This window comes from Lissotriton vulgaris, chromosome 7 (assembly GCF_964263255.1).
Source record: "Lissotriton vulgaris chromosome 7, aLisVul1.2, whole genome shotgun sequence".
NCBI lineage: Eukaryota > Metazoa > Chordata > Amphibia > Caudata > Salamandridae > Lissotriton > Lissotriton vulgaris.
This window is the reverse complement of record NC_141695.1, coordinates 1,399,584,707-1,399,598,260: the sequence shown is the minus strand read 5'-3', so window position 1 is coordinate 1,399,598,260 and position 13,554 is coordinate 1,399,584,707. Positions and strand designations below refer to the sequence as shown.

The window sequence follows — 13,554 nt, the reverse complement described above, 5'->3', positions numbered from 1 at the left end:
TTTGCCATTTCTACAGCAAAGTTTTTAAGCAAAGGACTAGCACAGTGCTGTCCTTGCCGAGCTGTAAAATGACAAAAGCCATTCATCACTCCAGGCACAATATGACAGCTTTGAATTGGTAAAATACCAGCCAAGCCAACCTCAAGTGAATAAAAGCAACCCCTGACACAGTAATTCGCTCTAATTAGAGCTCTTCAGAGAGGTATAGCTTTGTCCAGACACAAGGGAGCGCCTAGAAAAAGTCAAAACAAAACCCTTTCAGGCATAGAGTGACACATTAATTATGCATCGAATTTAAGGACTTGCATCGCTTTGCATGACGCAAGGCCAAAGCAAGACCCTCATAAATCTGGCTCCCGGTTTTTAAAGTGCTTATTTTTTATCTTGGCCTAGTGCTGCCTTTGTTGAACACAATTCTTTTTTTGCTTCCATCCACTATCCACATAAGCAACCAATGTGATATGCTAATCATGAATTCAACTACAAAGCACCTGCGAAGCTGGACAAGACCTCTAGGTGAACTGTGAACATTATTACTCACCCTGCAATGCATTGCAGTCTGCAACAATCTCCTGAGTCCTTTTTGCTGATCATGGGTGTGACTCAACAGCAGCTTCTAAAGACCTACACCAATCTATAAAACTAAATTAAAGGAATTTTTCTCCTTCTTGCCTGTTGCCACCGCATCGCCGCATCGTTGCTCCGCCCACCAGCTTATTGCTCAGCTGTTCAGCCAGGCTTCTGCGTCTGGAGCGAATTGACTCTTGCGTCCCATGTTTTGCTCTGCCATCTCATGATTTTCTGCTTTGGCCTCCCGGTGCTCAATGACAGTGCAACTTTCGGTGTCAGGATTCCAACGACCGGCGGAAAGGAGCTTCTCGGCACCCCCCTTTGTGCCTAGGCATTTTACAGCCGTTTTTCAGGATTTCAGGATTTTCACTGGACGTTTGGTGGGTGTAGTGGCCTTTCTGAATTGGTGAGACCAGCAGCCTTTGTGGTCTTTGTAGCCACACATGTGAGGCCCTGAGACACTGACACCATGATATCCCTTAATGGATTGAAAACGAACTTAGGTTATGCTGTGAGGTAGTAGTGGTGGAGGTGGCAGTGGTAGTGGGGTTCATTCAAGAAGGAGGTAAGTTTCAGATTTTTGTCTGATTTCTTTATCTTTCTGTCATTTTCCCTTCAAGGAAATTAGTATGTCCTCTTGCCCATCTCCCCCTGTGCTTCTCAGTAAGAGACATCTCCTTGCTGCTCCAAAAGGTAAATCGCAGGGGAGAGGCACTAAAAAAGGGGAAAATTTGAGGGAAGAAGGGGTCTGTTCAGCATGCTCAAAGAGTGTTGTCAAGTGAGGACACACGCTCACCCCTAGTAACATCAATAAGGAACTTTGTCTTCAAACCTTACCCTAATGGAGCCAGACGGCCTTTAGAGGAGGGGGCAAAGACCCTCCAAGGGCACCTCTGTGCACCGGCCTCGGCAATAGATGTTTCACACTTAGCTCTGGATGAAGTGCAACCAGCAAATCTTTCAGTGTATTCATCTAGGAATGGAACTGCGACCGCAAGAGGGGGTCCAGGATTGTCCCCTTCTCCTTCCTTGAACTTTTCCTTATCATCATTTAGTCCTGATGATTCCAGTCCATCCCAGTCGCCTTGTCGAGAAGATCGACAGGATCAAGGAAGCCTAACGTCACTATATAATGGTCCCATGGTTGGGGAGCCAAATTCCACGCTTGGATCGCAGGGGAGGTCTATATCACTCCAGCCCTCCTCCTCATCATCTCAGTTGGATGTAATTTTACTTATGCAGACCACCTTGCATTAGATTTTAGAAACTTTGGTATCAATTAAGACAAACCAAGTGGACCAATTAAACTCTTTGAATTATATTCAACATGAATTGAAACCCTTAAAATCATTTAAAGATAATGTGGGTGGCTCCATGAATACCCAATTACCTGCTGCAGTAATGGCTACAGAGCCATCGGGGTTGCATAGTGTTATTTCAGGGAAAGGCGAATGCCAGTTAAATATGGCGAGATGGGTTTATATTTCTAAATATCCTATGCTTTTGAGGAAAAGGCAACAAGGTTTTATCCCCTCGAAATTTACCGTAAGGTCGTACCGTACAATAGGGTTTGGGCCCTGGAATGGATTGCTTGGTTGTTTTGCCCTACGTGTGTGCAAAAAGAAATGCATGCATAAGAAAGGGAAATATAGTAGTGGTATCTGTTCCCAAGCCCAACATCCCAAACCCCAAGGTGGTAGCACTGCAAATGAGCTCCCATGTAAAAAGATACATATAAGCGGAAAACACAGTGTAAAACCCCGCCCTAAAACTAGTACGGTTCTCTCTTCTATTTCCCCGGTAGTCCACTCTACTGTCTCTAATAAGGAATAAATAGCAGCCCGTAATAAGATGGTTGAGTCTCAGCCCTTGAATAAGTTGCCCCTAGAACACCCCTCAGCTCATGAATCCTTTATTAGGTCGCAATTAGGAAGCTCAGAACTTTTGCTCGATATTACTCCTCAAGAAAAAAAAGCAAAGAAACTTCAACCCTTGAAGCGCTCCAAATTCTTCAGCTATTCCAACAAATTCTCTCCCTCTCAGGGATAACCTAGTTGGACCTAGAGTCTGTGGGGTTTCAATTGGGCAATCAAGGTAGAGAAGTTTCCACAGTTTCTTTCATCTCTCCTTGTATTGCGGACCTAGTACTGATGAAGACCTAGCAAAGGTAGGTCTACAGGCCCTGTGTCCCATAAAAAATTACCCTCAATCATTAGTATCTCAGTCAGGTTAATTTCCACCCGCCATTTTAAATATGCACAGCGAGTTATCTGTAACTCAATGGGAATGATCCATACCATATATCCCGTCCCTATGGCTCGAAGCTACACAGCAAAGTAGACATCCACCCACCGATTTGAGAGTGGTTATAGTAAATGATAGGCCATTCTCACAGTCCAGACAATTAGTATGGGCTCAAGGTAATAGGTTCTCTCCCGTGCGGCACCTGCCGGAGGAAGGTGACTGGAATATTAGGCCCACCTCTAGAACGAGGAGTCCTCCCAAAATCAAAGAATCCTAAGTTGAAATATCAATGGGTTTGAACGCTTGAGAAACAGCGGTGAACTGGAAGAAAGCATTAATATCGACTAAGGTGATTAAGACACCATTAGAGGTCATAAATGTTTCAAGTGATCTGCAGCTATCTGTTGTGGAAATGGTTGTGGGTAAAAATGTCCCTAGTTACTTTTTGCTTATAAATGCCTATATCCATAAAGAAGACCACCGGCAAAGGAATCGTTGTCTGAAATTATTTGAATCCCCGTTCCAGCATTTTGTGGCAAAATACCCGGAAGTAGTGATAATAATGGCGGGGGTGTAAATGCTTGTCTATTCCCTGCACAGCTAGACCAGCACTTGGAGGAAGTGTTGGATTCCTACAACATTCCCTTAGCACAGTTTCCCGCAGGTGCCATAAAAAAAGAGGCCAAAGTGTTGAGTCAAAGGCTGGCAAGCCATGGTCTGATTTACTTAAATGGACGTTTTAAAAAGGATTCACCAGCAACAGCAACATTCCGGCATGGCCACTCTTTGGGCCCTATTGATTATATATTTACATCCCTTTGGCATTTTGGCCTCTTTAAGAGTTTTGAGGTGGCAAAATATGAGGGCAGTGACCACTGGGCAACTACAGCAGCAGGGCCGGCCCTAGGCATGTGCAAAGTGTGCACCTGCACAGGGCCGCCAAATCCCAGGGGCCGCCACGACGAGGATCGGATCTGAAGGATCACTGGCACTGGCGGGCGGCCCCTTGGCAGGATTTGGAGGCCTCCGGCTCCGACCCAGGTCCGCAATCTGCACCGTCACACACACTAATAAATCAGCCAGGTTGAATTCCCGAAGCCGGCGGCCCGACCCAGTTATACCACCAAGCAATGGCACTGCAGCGTTGTTGTTTTAATTATTTCACTCTTGCAGTGCTGTTGAAAGTACTCCCTTGGGGTTGTGGAGAGCACTCCGCCTCGGCTGTGGAAAGGGCAGTGCTTGAGCTGAGAAAAGCACACTGCCTATGATGCTGAAAGCACTGTTGGGCGGTAGAATGCACCACTCCTGGGCTGTAGAAAGCACCCTGGCGTGGCTGAGGACAACGCTTCAGAAATCGCCCCATCTAAGGTGTGGAAGGCCACTGAGTTGGCTGTAGAAAGAACACTAAAGGGGTTGTGGAAAGCACAGTGCACTGAATGTGGAAAGCACAGTGCTAGGTCGGTGGAAATGGAAAGCATACAGCTGGGGTCGCAATTAACACGCTTCTTACGATGTAGAAAGCACACAGCTTGACTCCTTTAGGGCTGTGGAAAGCACAGCGCTTGGTCTGTGGAGCGCACCCGTCTGGGCACGGAAAACCTTCTGTCTGGGCTGTACATACCCCGTTGGGCTGTGGAAATCCTGCTGCTGGGCTGTGGAAAGCACCCTGCCTGGTCGGTGGAAAACACAGTGCCTGGGCTGTGGTAAGCACATCGCCTGGTCTATGGAAATCCCACCGCCTGGGCTGTAGAGGGCACTCTTTTAGGGCAGTGGAAAGCACAGCGCTTGGTCTGTGGAGCGCACCCGCCTGGGCACGGAAAGCCTTCTGTTTGGGCTGTACATAATAGCCCGTTGGGCTGTGAAAATGCTGCTGCTGGGGCTGTGGAAAGCACAATGCTTGGCCTGTTGCAAGCACACTGCTTGGTCTGTGGAAAACGCACTACTTGCCCTATGGAAAGCACACTGCCTGGGCTGTAGGGGCGCTCCTTTAGGGCTGTGGAAAGGACACTGTCGGGGCCGAGGAAAACACCCCGTCTGGGCTGCAACTACTTGGTCTGTGAAAAGCACACTGCTTATGCCTGGGGAAAGCAAACTCCTGGGCTGTGGAGCACACTGCCTGGACTGTGAAAAGCACGTTCCTTGGGCCGTGGAAAGCACGCTGCTGGTGTTGCTTAAATCACATCACATCGGTGTGTAAAGTACACTGTCTGGTCTGTGGAAAGCATACTCCCTGGACGCTCGTATGTAGAATCACTCTTTAGAGCTGTGAAATGCAAGCCGCCTGGGCCGTTGAAAGCACACCATTTAGGGCTGTGGAAAGTGTGGAAGCGACACTGTTGGGGCCAGGCAAAACACAATACTTGGGCTGTGGAAAACACACCACCTGGACTGTGGAAATAACTTTAACCTATTGAGACAGATGTTCAAATTAGAAGTAGCCAAAGGATATAAAAGGCAAAGTGTGACAGTTCTGTTTGTGTGACTTGGTAAAGGTTCCCCGGGCCCGATCCTTCAATTTGGAACGGTGAGAGTCTGACTCTGAGACGAGACTGCTATAGAGAGAGTCTGAGAATTAATTAAACTGTATAATTTTAATTTATAATATATATACTGTATATATGATGATATGATATGATTGTGTACTTTCACTCAGACGGTTCTTCCTCTATATGGTAAGGATGTGACCTCTACAGAGATTACTGATGACACACAAGTGTAGATCATATTTACATTTCTCTGATCTACGTCCCAAGATAGACATTAAAACAATCAGTTACATGTGTCTGTCAGAATCCAAACCAGGAGAATCCCTAGTAGTCTCTTGGGTTACATTTTATTCATGCTTGTGGTGGCCCACCTATCCCATAGCCTTCCTTAATACGGCAATGTTGTCAGCTCTTGAAACCTTTCGTTGGTTGTCATTTCGTGAAAGAATCTTGAGCAAGTGTATGTGGTTGTGGCCCAATTGTTTAAAAACTGTTGCATATTTACTCCCTTATGAATATACTGACTAAGTTTAAGTTAAAAATGTGATTGTGGCACTGGCAGTGCAGTGGCACACAAATGAAAACACAGCCCTGAAGGGCCCTCTTCGGGCGGGTGCACCACCAGCCAGGCTCGAGTCAAGCTGGCTTAATTCTTCCTAAATCCTATGCCCCACACATGCCCTTTTTGAGGCAGCCCAGCTCATCCCCAACTTCCAGTGCCTTGCTTTATTGCCAAACAGTCCAAATTTGCCAAACATTGCATTATAAATCCAGTAGAAAGCGTGCAGCCGGTTTCGAGGATTTCTAACCCCTCAAAGGCAGGGATGGGTTTTTAATGCACTGCTGTTGCGTGCCTATTAAGCTCTCTCGGGAAAGGTTGCTTCCTTTCTTTGTTATCTTCATTGAAGCGGACAGCGGACTTGCAGGTGTGTTAATAGACACAACAAAGATAGATTCAATCTGTGAATATTATTTGACAGGCACTGTTGTGCAATGTGCAGGCCTCGAGTGGGAACAGTCTTACAATGACAGCCTGCTGCAATGCTGCCTGATCGTGCCAACACCGGCAGTGACGCACCCCATAATTCTATATTAGGTATTATTTAAAAGGCTCATCCCTGGTCTCAGGCTCCATCTCAAAAACACGGATCCCTGTGCGTCCTGAGCCCACCCCTGTACTGAGTCGAAAACAAAGGAGCAAGGTGACAGACGACCAAAATACCCCTTGTTCAGGCCTCAGTGCGTGAAATGGAAATATTGAATTGCAGGCACTCACTAATTAGAGTACCTGCTTGCTCCTGAGAAGTGCCGGTGCTCTCCCATTAAATATGTTACAGCAGTGCTGAGAGGTGCAGATACTCTACCCTTCACATTCAGGAAGTGCAGCCTCCACCCCGTCCGGACCCCCTCTTCCGGGGCCCCCACCTACGCTCCCTGCACAGGGCCACCATGAGCCTAGAGCCGGCCCTGACAGCAGTTCTTGATTTGTCTGAGCCAGTATCCCCTGAAAGGGTTTTGCATTTAGAGATGTCCTACCCGTGTAGGCTCACAACACATTTAGGCACTATGCATCTTCAACAATTAGCATCCCTTCAGCTAGAGGAGATGATTCCTATCCATCCTATTTATTTTGATGATGTAATTGTGTGGTATAATAATATTGTGCAACGAGTTTTGGGCTGCATTTTAGTGAAAATAGCTGAAAAAGGGTGGACAGACAAAATCCCGCCTGAAGAGCATCCCTGGCTGGTTCGATCAGGAATGCCAAAAGTTTAAACGACTGGTGAGACAGAAAGCACGGAGTGCTAGGCGTCATTTCGTTCCCTTAGCTACCCAAGAGCTGGTCAAACTTAAACGCCAATAAAAATCCCTTGTGCAGATGAAAAAGGCAGCTTTTTATTATAGGAAGTGGGAGGAGATGCAGGAGATTATATCATTAAATGATCAGCAAAAATTCTGGACAAAGGTCAAAGAGTTTAATGCTCAAAGCAGGGGTACTCTGGCCTGTATGATTCCGGAAGCCCAGTGAGCTACTTATCTGACGGAGTTATATAGGGACCTTTAGGATCAGATGGCCCTCATCATATATACGGGCAAACTCTCCCAGCCAATTAGTTTTCAGTAAAGGAAGTTAACGGAGTTATTGAGAGAATAAAACTCTCTCATGCCACCGGCCCTGACAATGTTCCAGCGGTAATAATTAAAACAAATAGTGTCTGATGGGCTACAATTTAATCTACCTTGTTTAGCTGGGTCGCAGGGTCTGGCCTTTACCCCTTTACCTGGAAGGGGTCCATAGTGAAACCGATTTGAAAAAAAGGGAGCGGTACAGACCCAATGCATTATAGGCTTATACGCCTCTTGGATATTTCATTAAAGTTATTCTCCAAGATTATCCTAGCCAAACTTGACGAATGGGCCACTGAAAATAAGAGAATCCCACTAGAACAAGGGGGCTTTCGGGAGGGTCATTCCACCATAGACCACTGTTTTGCACCGCAGGCTATTACTCAAAAGGCTCTGGAGGAAAATCATAGATTGTGCAGTTTTTTGTAGATTTCCGGACAGCTTTCGATTCTGTTGACAGGGATATTGTGTGGGGAAAACTTGCTGCTTGGAACCTACCACCATACCTTCTTGGAGCTCTTCAATCCTTGCACTCCGGCAATTGGGCTCAGATGGAGTCAGACAAGTCGGGACGGTTGTCCCAAAGAATCTCTATCGACAACGGCCTGCTCCAGGGGTGCGTTTTAGCACCCTTACTCTTTAGTCTATTTTTGGCTGACCTCCCAACGGTTATTTCTCAATCAAAGTCTTTCTTGCCTAAAATTGGGGACCAGCATATCACATGTGTGCTTTATGCAGATGATTTTGTATTGTTGGACTGCAGAGGAAACGTAATGCACTGGCCTCTTATAGTAAGCAGAACAAGCTCTGCATTAATCTGGAAAAGACTAAAATTATGATTTTTGGGCAAATAGTGCAGAGTTTTTCCTGGTATTTCGATTCACAGGTGGTGGAACAAGTGGATCAATATAAATACCTGGGTTTAAATTTTAGGAGAAATCTGAATTGGGACGCGCATTGGGATGCCATTAAACAGAAAGCCCTATTGCAGGCAAGCTGTCTATCAGTATTTAATGGTAGATTCGGGGGGCTATCCCATATCCCATTACTAAAGGCCTATGAAGGGAAGATTCCACTGTTAGGCCTGTATGGGGGAGAGGTATTTCGTCTTGATCCAACCTATGAATGGGACAGACTGGAACGGGTAGTGCTTAAAATACTTCTATCAATCCCCCAAGGTACCATGGTCCAGGCTATTAGGAGAGAGTGCAGTCTGGTCTCTTGGAACATGGCGGCCGCTACTCGGGCTCTAAGATACTTTAACACTCTGTTGAAGGATGATGAGGTGGTTAAAGTCTCCAAATTGTGTTGGGAAGAGATCCAAAGTAGTGAAATGATGTGGGCAAAGGTGGTACCAACACATCCTGGCTCGCTTTTCCAGGCAAACGAGTACTGAGAGAATCTGCTGCTATGTTGTCACGGTTACCAGATCCAGGTTTGAGAAAATAATTTTTAGGGGCACGGATGGGATGTAATCCAATCTATTCATCCCACCTATATAGGACTGGGGTGCAGAATAATAGTGGTCTTTGTCCCTTTCCGTTGAAAGTTAAACGTACTCTTACGCATACTCTTATGGATTGCGTTTTTTATCTTGCAAATTGGATCAAGTTTTTAAGACCTTTGTTTTTTAAATATGACGCTCTTCAGAGGAACAAAGCAGTGGAGGTATTGTCCGAAATGCGATATTTAGATGTGGCTTTTGGGATTGCTCGGGTTTTACAATCTGTTAAACAGAATTTTAAAAATGAAATGTAATGGGGTGGGGCAGTGAGGAGGGGGGTTCATTTAAAGGTTTTAATTGTTAAGTGTGCTTTTAGAATGTTTTATGGACAATTATCTAAATAAACTTATTTTTTGACCCTTGAATCTATAAAACTAGGTTTACTTACAGACTAGACAATTCTAAAAGTAAAACAAATAATGAATGTAATGCAGCATCTCTGCTTTGGGGGGTGAAATTGCAAATCTCTTCCTCTACAAACGTTAGCATTTTTTCTTCACAGCTTCTCAGCGAAGGTTGCAACATGTAAAATATTCTGCAAGAGTAGGTTTTTCAACGCATAATCGCTTTTAGTGTGAGAATTGTTTCACAAAAAAATAGTATTTGTGAAAATATTCTCACGCAGGCTATGTTTCACACACTTTACAAATATGTTCAACTTTTGCACTCCACAGTTTTAACCTTGGGCTAAACTTTGTTGGTGAAATGTAAATGTTACAGAAACCTACTCCATATTCCTCTGGCCAACATGGGGAAGGAAGATTGTTGCATTATAAGAGAATTAACTAGCACACTAGGGAAAACAGCTAGCTTCTTATTCAGCTCACTGCCCTCCACGCATTCAGAACAGGATATTGTAACTGATAAGAAAACAGGTTCAGCCTATTTTTCTGGGTTTAGAATATCATTGTTGGTTGGGGACACAGACCCTCGACAATTTCTTTCTTAAAATTGTAATGGTTGTTAATGGTAGTGTGTGTTTAGCGGGCATGGACAATGTTGTATTTATGTGTGTAGTGTCATGATTATTTTTGTCTCAGTCAGCTATGGCTCTTGGTATGACCACGTGAAGGGCTGGTGGGAGAAGAGAAAAGACAAACACATTCTTTACCTGTTCTTCGAAGATATAAAAGAGGTGAGAGCCTATAAGCCCCCACCACCATATGAGAATATCCTCCTTGAAAAACAGCACCATTGTGTTTAACAGTGTACTACCCCCTCCCCTTCCCACCCCAGTATTCACCTAGCTGACATCTTTTCCCATCTACCACAATTCTTTGCAGGACCCAAAGCGTGAAATGCAGAAGATCCTGCAATTCCTTGAGAAGAACTTGGAAGATGAGGTTTTAGACAAAATTGTCCACCACACCTCATTCAAGGAGATGAAGCAGAACTTTGCTGCCAACTATAGCACCATCCCAACCAATATCATGGACCAAAAGGTGTCCCCATTCATGAGGAAGGGTGAGTCCCTGGAGTCAAGGTGGCCTCACAAAGAAAGAGCAGGCCTCCCTGGTTCCTCACTTTGCATTTATTAATTCATTCCCCCACTCTTGGCAGCTGTTCATGCTTCATCAAAATGTAATAAGTTGGTTGTATGTAGGAGAGTGTCAGCGAGGCAGGGGTAACTTTGATAAATCTAAGGATACATGATCTCAGATCACCTCCAAACCTATATCCTTTTGTTGTACACTACTCACTCTGTTAACTGAAACTTCCCACATCTGGCCTTAACATTGGAATTTTTCAATGCCTACACTGTCTCTCAGTGTTCTTTAATGGCTATTAATGCCCCCTTGATGAGCCGGTCAGGGGCAATGTCCCGGGGAGCTCACTGCACCCAAACTACCTGACCCGGTAATCGCAGGGTTCGAGAGACACTTGTACAGAGTCTTGTGCAGTGCTGCCGGTGCTGCCGGGCCTGTTGTGCCCCGCTCCCTCCAGACCATTTACTGCACTGCAGGGGGAGTCTGCTCTCCTACCCTACACTAAAATACTAAATATAGCCACCATTACACCTCCTCCATAAAGGTGGTAAATAGGCCAAGATAAAATGTAAAGTATGCTGGAGTAATTCCTGTAATTATGCTTTACGCTTGTCACACGAAATTCCCGAAATTATGCCATTACGCCACGTTGCAAAAATTATAACCTGTTCACACTCACATTTTAATGTGAGTGTTCAGTAATAACGCGAATGACCACAACACAAGTGGATTTGCTCACGCCACTTGTGTTTTTCATGCTATTTTTGTATTGTGAATGGGCTCATTCTGTCAAAAATTGGCAAGCGGTCACATTTTACTGTAAAATATGCCATAAATGTACTCTAAAATATGGCACCAAATATTGGCTTTGCATTATAGTAATTACATATAATGTTATCTAATTTTCCTAAGTATTGCTTAATTATGGGAAAGCAAAGTATGCACATTTTTCACACTCCTGGTGGTAAATAGATGCAAAAATATTATTATTGAGTTATTTCACTCAGAAGGGGTGAAAACATCTGCCACTGGAATGGGCATTCCAATGTCAGCATGCTGTTCACTACTACAGGGAAAATAACTTGTAGTCCATGGATTTAGGTGCGGTTATGCCATCTGTGATCTGCAGCCTTATTCATGAAGGCTAAATCGGCTCGCAAAGGGCCGGATTCTGAGAATCCGGCCCTTTGCGAGTGCGATTTTTGCATTTGGGATTCAGCATCCCAAATGCAAAAATCGCTAATTGCGATGTCGCAAATGTGCGAGGAATTACATTTAAGGAATCTCTATTAGAGATTCCTTAAATGCAATTCAACATCCAATTTAAATTTGCGAATTCGCAATTTCTTGCCGCAATTTACCGCGAGGTCAGACCTCGCGGTAAATTGCGAAAACTCAGAAAAATGCATTTAAATGCATTTTTCTGAGTTGCATGTTACACACACACATGTCCTTTGGACATGTGTGTGTGCAACACCTGTGTGAAATGTCATTTGAGGGGTGCTACAGGGTGTCCTGTGGACACCCCTGGCACCCTTCAAATCGCAATCTTATTTGCGATTAGCTAATTGCTAATCGCAAATAAGGAATACTCCCCATTCATTCCTATGGGCCTTTTGGCCCATAGGAATGAATGGCGAGTTATTCCTTATTTGCGATTAGCAATTTGCTAATCGCAAATAAGGAATCAGTAGGAATCGCATTTTATTATGCGATTCCTACATGATTACCGTTTTGCGAGTCCTTAATAGCGAATCGCTATGATTCGCTAATAGGGGCTCGCAAAACGGCCCCTTCATGAATAAGGCTGCATATGTTCTACCATCTCCGTATCCCTGATCTAAATCCGGAGAACTCGTAATGAGGGCATAGGTGGTATGTTAGTGCTATTTGTAGCGCATGAACCAACAAACAGCATGTTTTTGAAATAAAGTCAGAAAAATGAACTCATCAAATGTGTATTTGGTCTCCACAAACATACCCCCTCCATAGCTTCACTCATCAGACTGCTGTAGAGGAGGATATTTAGTCAACCTCCACATATACGTCACCATGCCACCTCCTTTATCTTGGAAAAATGAACATCATCTTATCCTCTTGAAACTTCCAATATGTAATTCTAAATATTCTCTCCATTTGCGCAGGTATTGCTGGTGACTGGAAGAACCACTTCACTGTAGCCCAGAACGAAAGGTTTGAAGAAGACTATGAAAGAAACATGGCAGGCAGCTCATTGCAATTCAGGACAGAGCTGTGAAATTTCAAAACATTGCCCTCTATAGGTTTTGTTTCATAAGTAAATATGCTTCCCCCTTATAGAACTTATTCAATTCTAGAAGACCATTAGTCTTCACAAAGCCTCTTCCACAGAAAGGAGCTCCACTAACACCCTTCTCCCGAGATGCAACAACCACTTCTCGACCACTGGCTAGGCTGTAATGAGTCCAGACCAGCACTAGTAACCTGTGATCCTTGTGCAGTTGGGGGTCTGCGACATTCATTGAGGGGGTCAAACTTGACAATTTTGAACCATTCTATAAATTTGAATTTGAAACTGGGGGTTAAATATGAAATTGGTATCCTTAGTTTGATTCCTGGGGGCAGCACACAGTTATAGAAAACAGAATTAAGTATGGATGATTGGTGGCCTCAGTTGAAGCACTGTTTTGCACGACAAAAAGAAAGCATGCATTAAGAGGAAAATAAAACAAAGTGATATGCTAGAGACTAGTGCTTTGCTTAACCTTTTACAAATAAAATCAAATGTTAAAAAACTTCAACTTTCCCATTAAAATAAAAACAAATTATTTTTGATGTTTGTGAACTAAATAAAATAATTCATCCTTTATATAGTTTGATGACCACTTTTTTCTATATATATGTGTATGGTTTGAAGGTTCAAATAATAAACATTGCTTAGGCTGGAGTTCCCAGCTTCCAGTGGTGATTAACTGGGGGGTCCACACAAGTAAAAAGGTAAAGAACCACTTAGTTTAGACCACCTTCTAGCTTACACTTCAGTCCCAACGTACCCTAGTCTCTTCCTTTTTGTGAAAAGCCCTATCCACCCCATCCTCTAATCCATGCCCTATCACTAGTGGGGAGAAAATTGCATTGTGTTCTTGAGAAATTCGAT

General features: G+C 44.2%; 1 protein-coding gene across 1 annotated transcript in view; it reads left to right on the top strand.

Annotated features, from left to right (window-relative positions):
* The window catches only part of LOC147705719 (sulfotransferase 1 family member D1-like), a 319,319-nt gene extending 306,053 nt beyond the window's left edge, over positions 1 to 13,266 (top strand). The window contains exons 6-8 of the mRNA XM_086932152.1: positions 9,972 to 10,066; positions 10,215 to 10,395; positions 12,563 to 13,266. Of these exons, the coding sequence (XP_086788278.1) occupies positions 9,972 to 10,066; positions 10,215 to 10,395; positions 12,563 to 12,675 (389 nt within the window). The 3' untranslated portion in view covers positions 12,676 to 13,266. The remainder of the gene's footprint in view (positions 1 to 9,971; positions 10,067 to 10,214; positions 10,396 to 12,562) is intronic.
* The last annotated feature ends 288 nt before the right edge of the window (positions 13,267 to 13,554 follow it).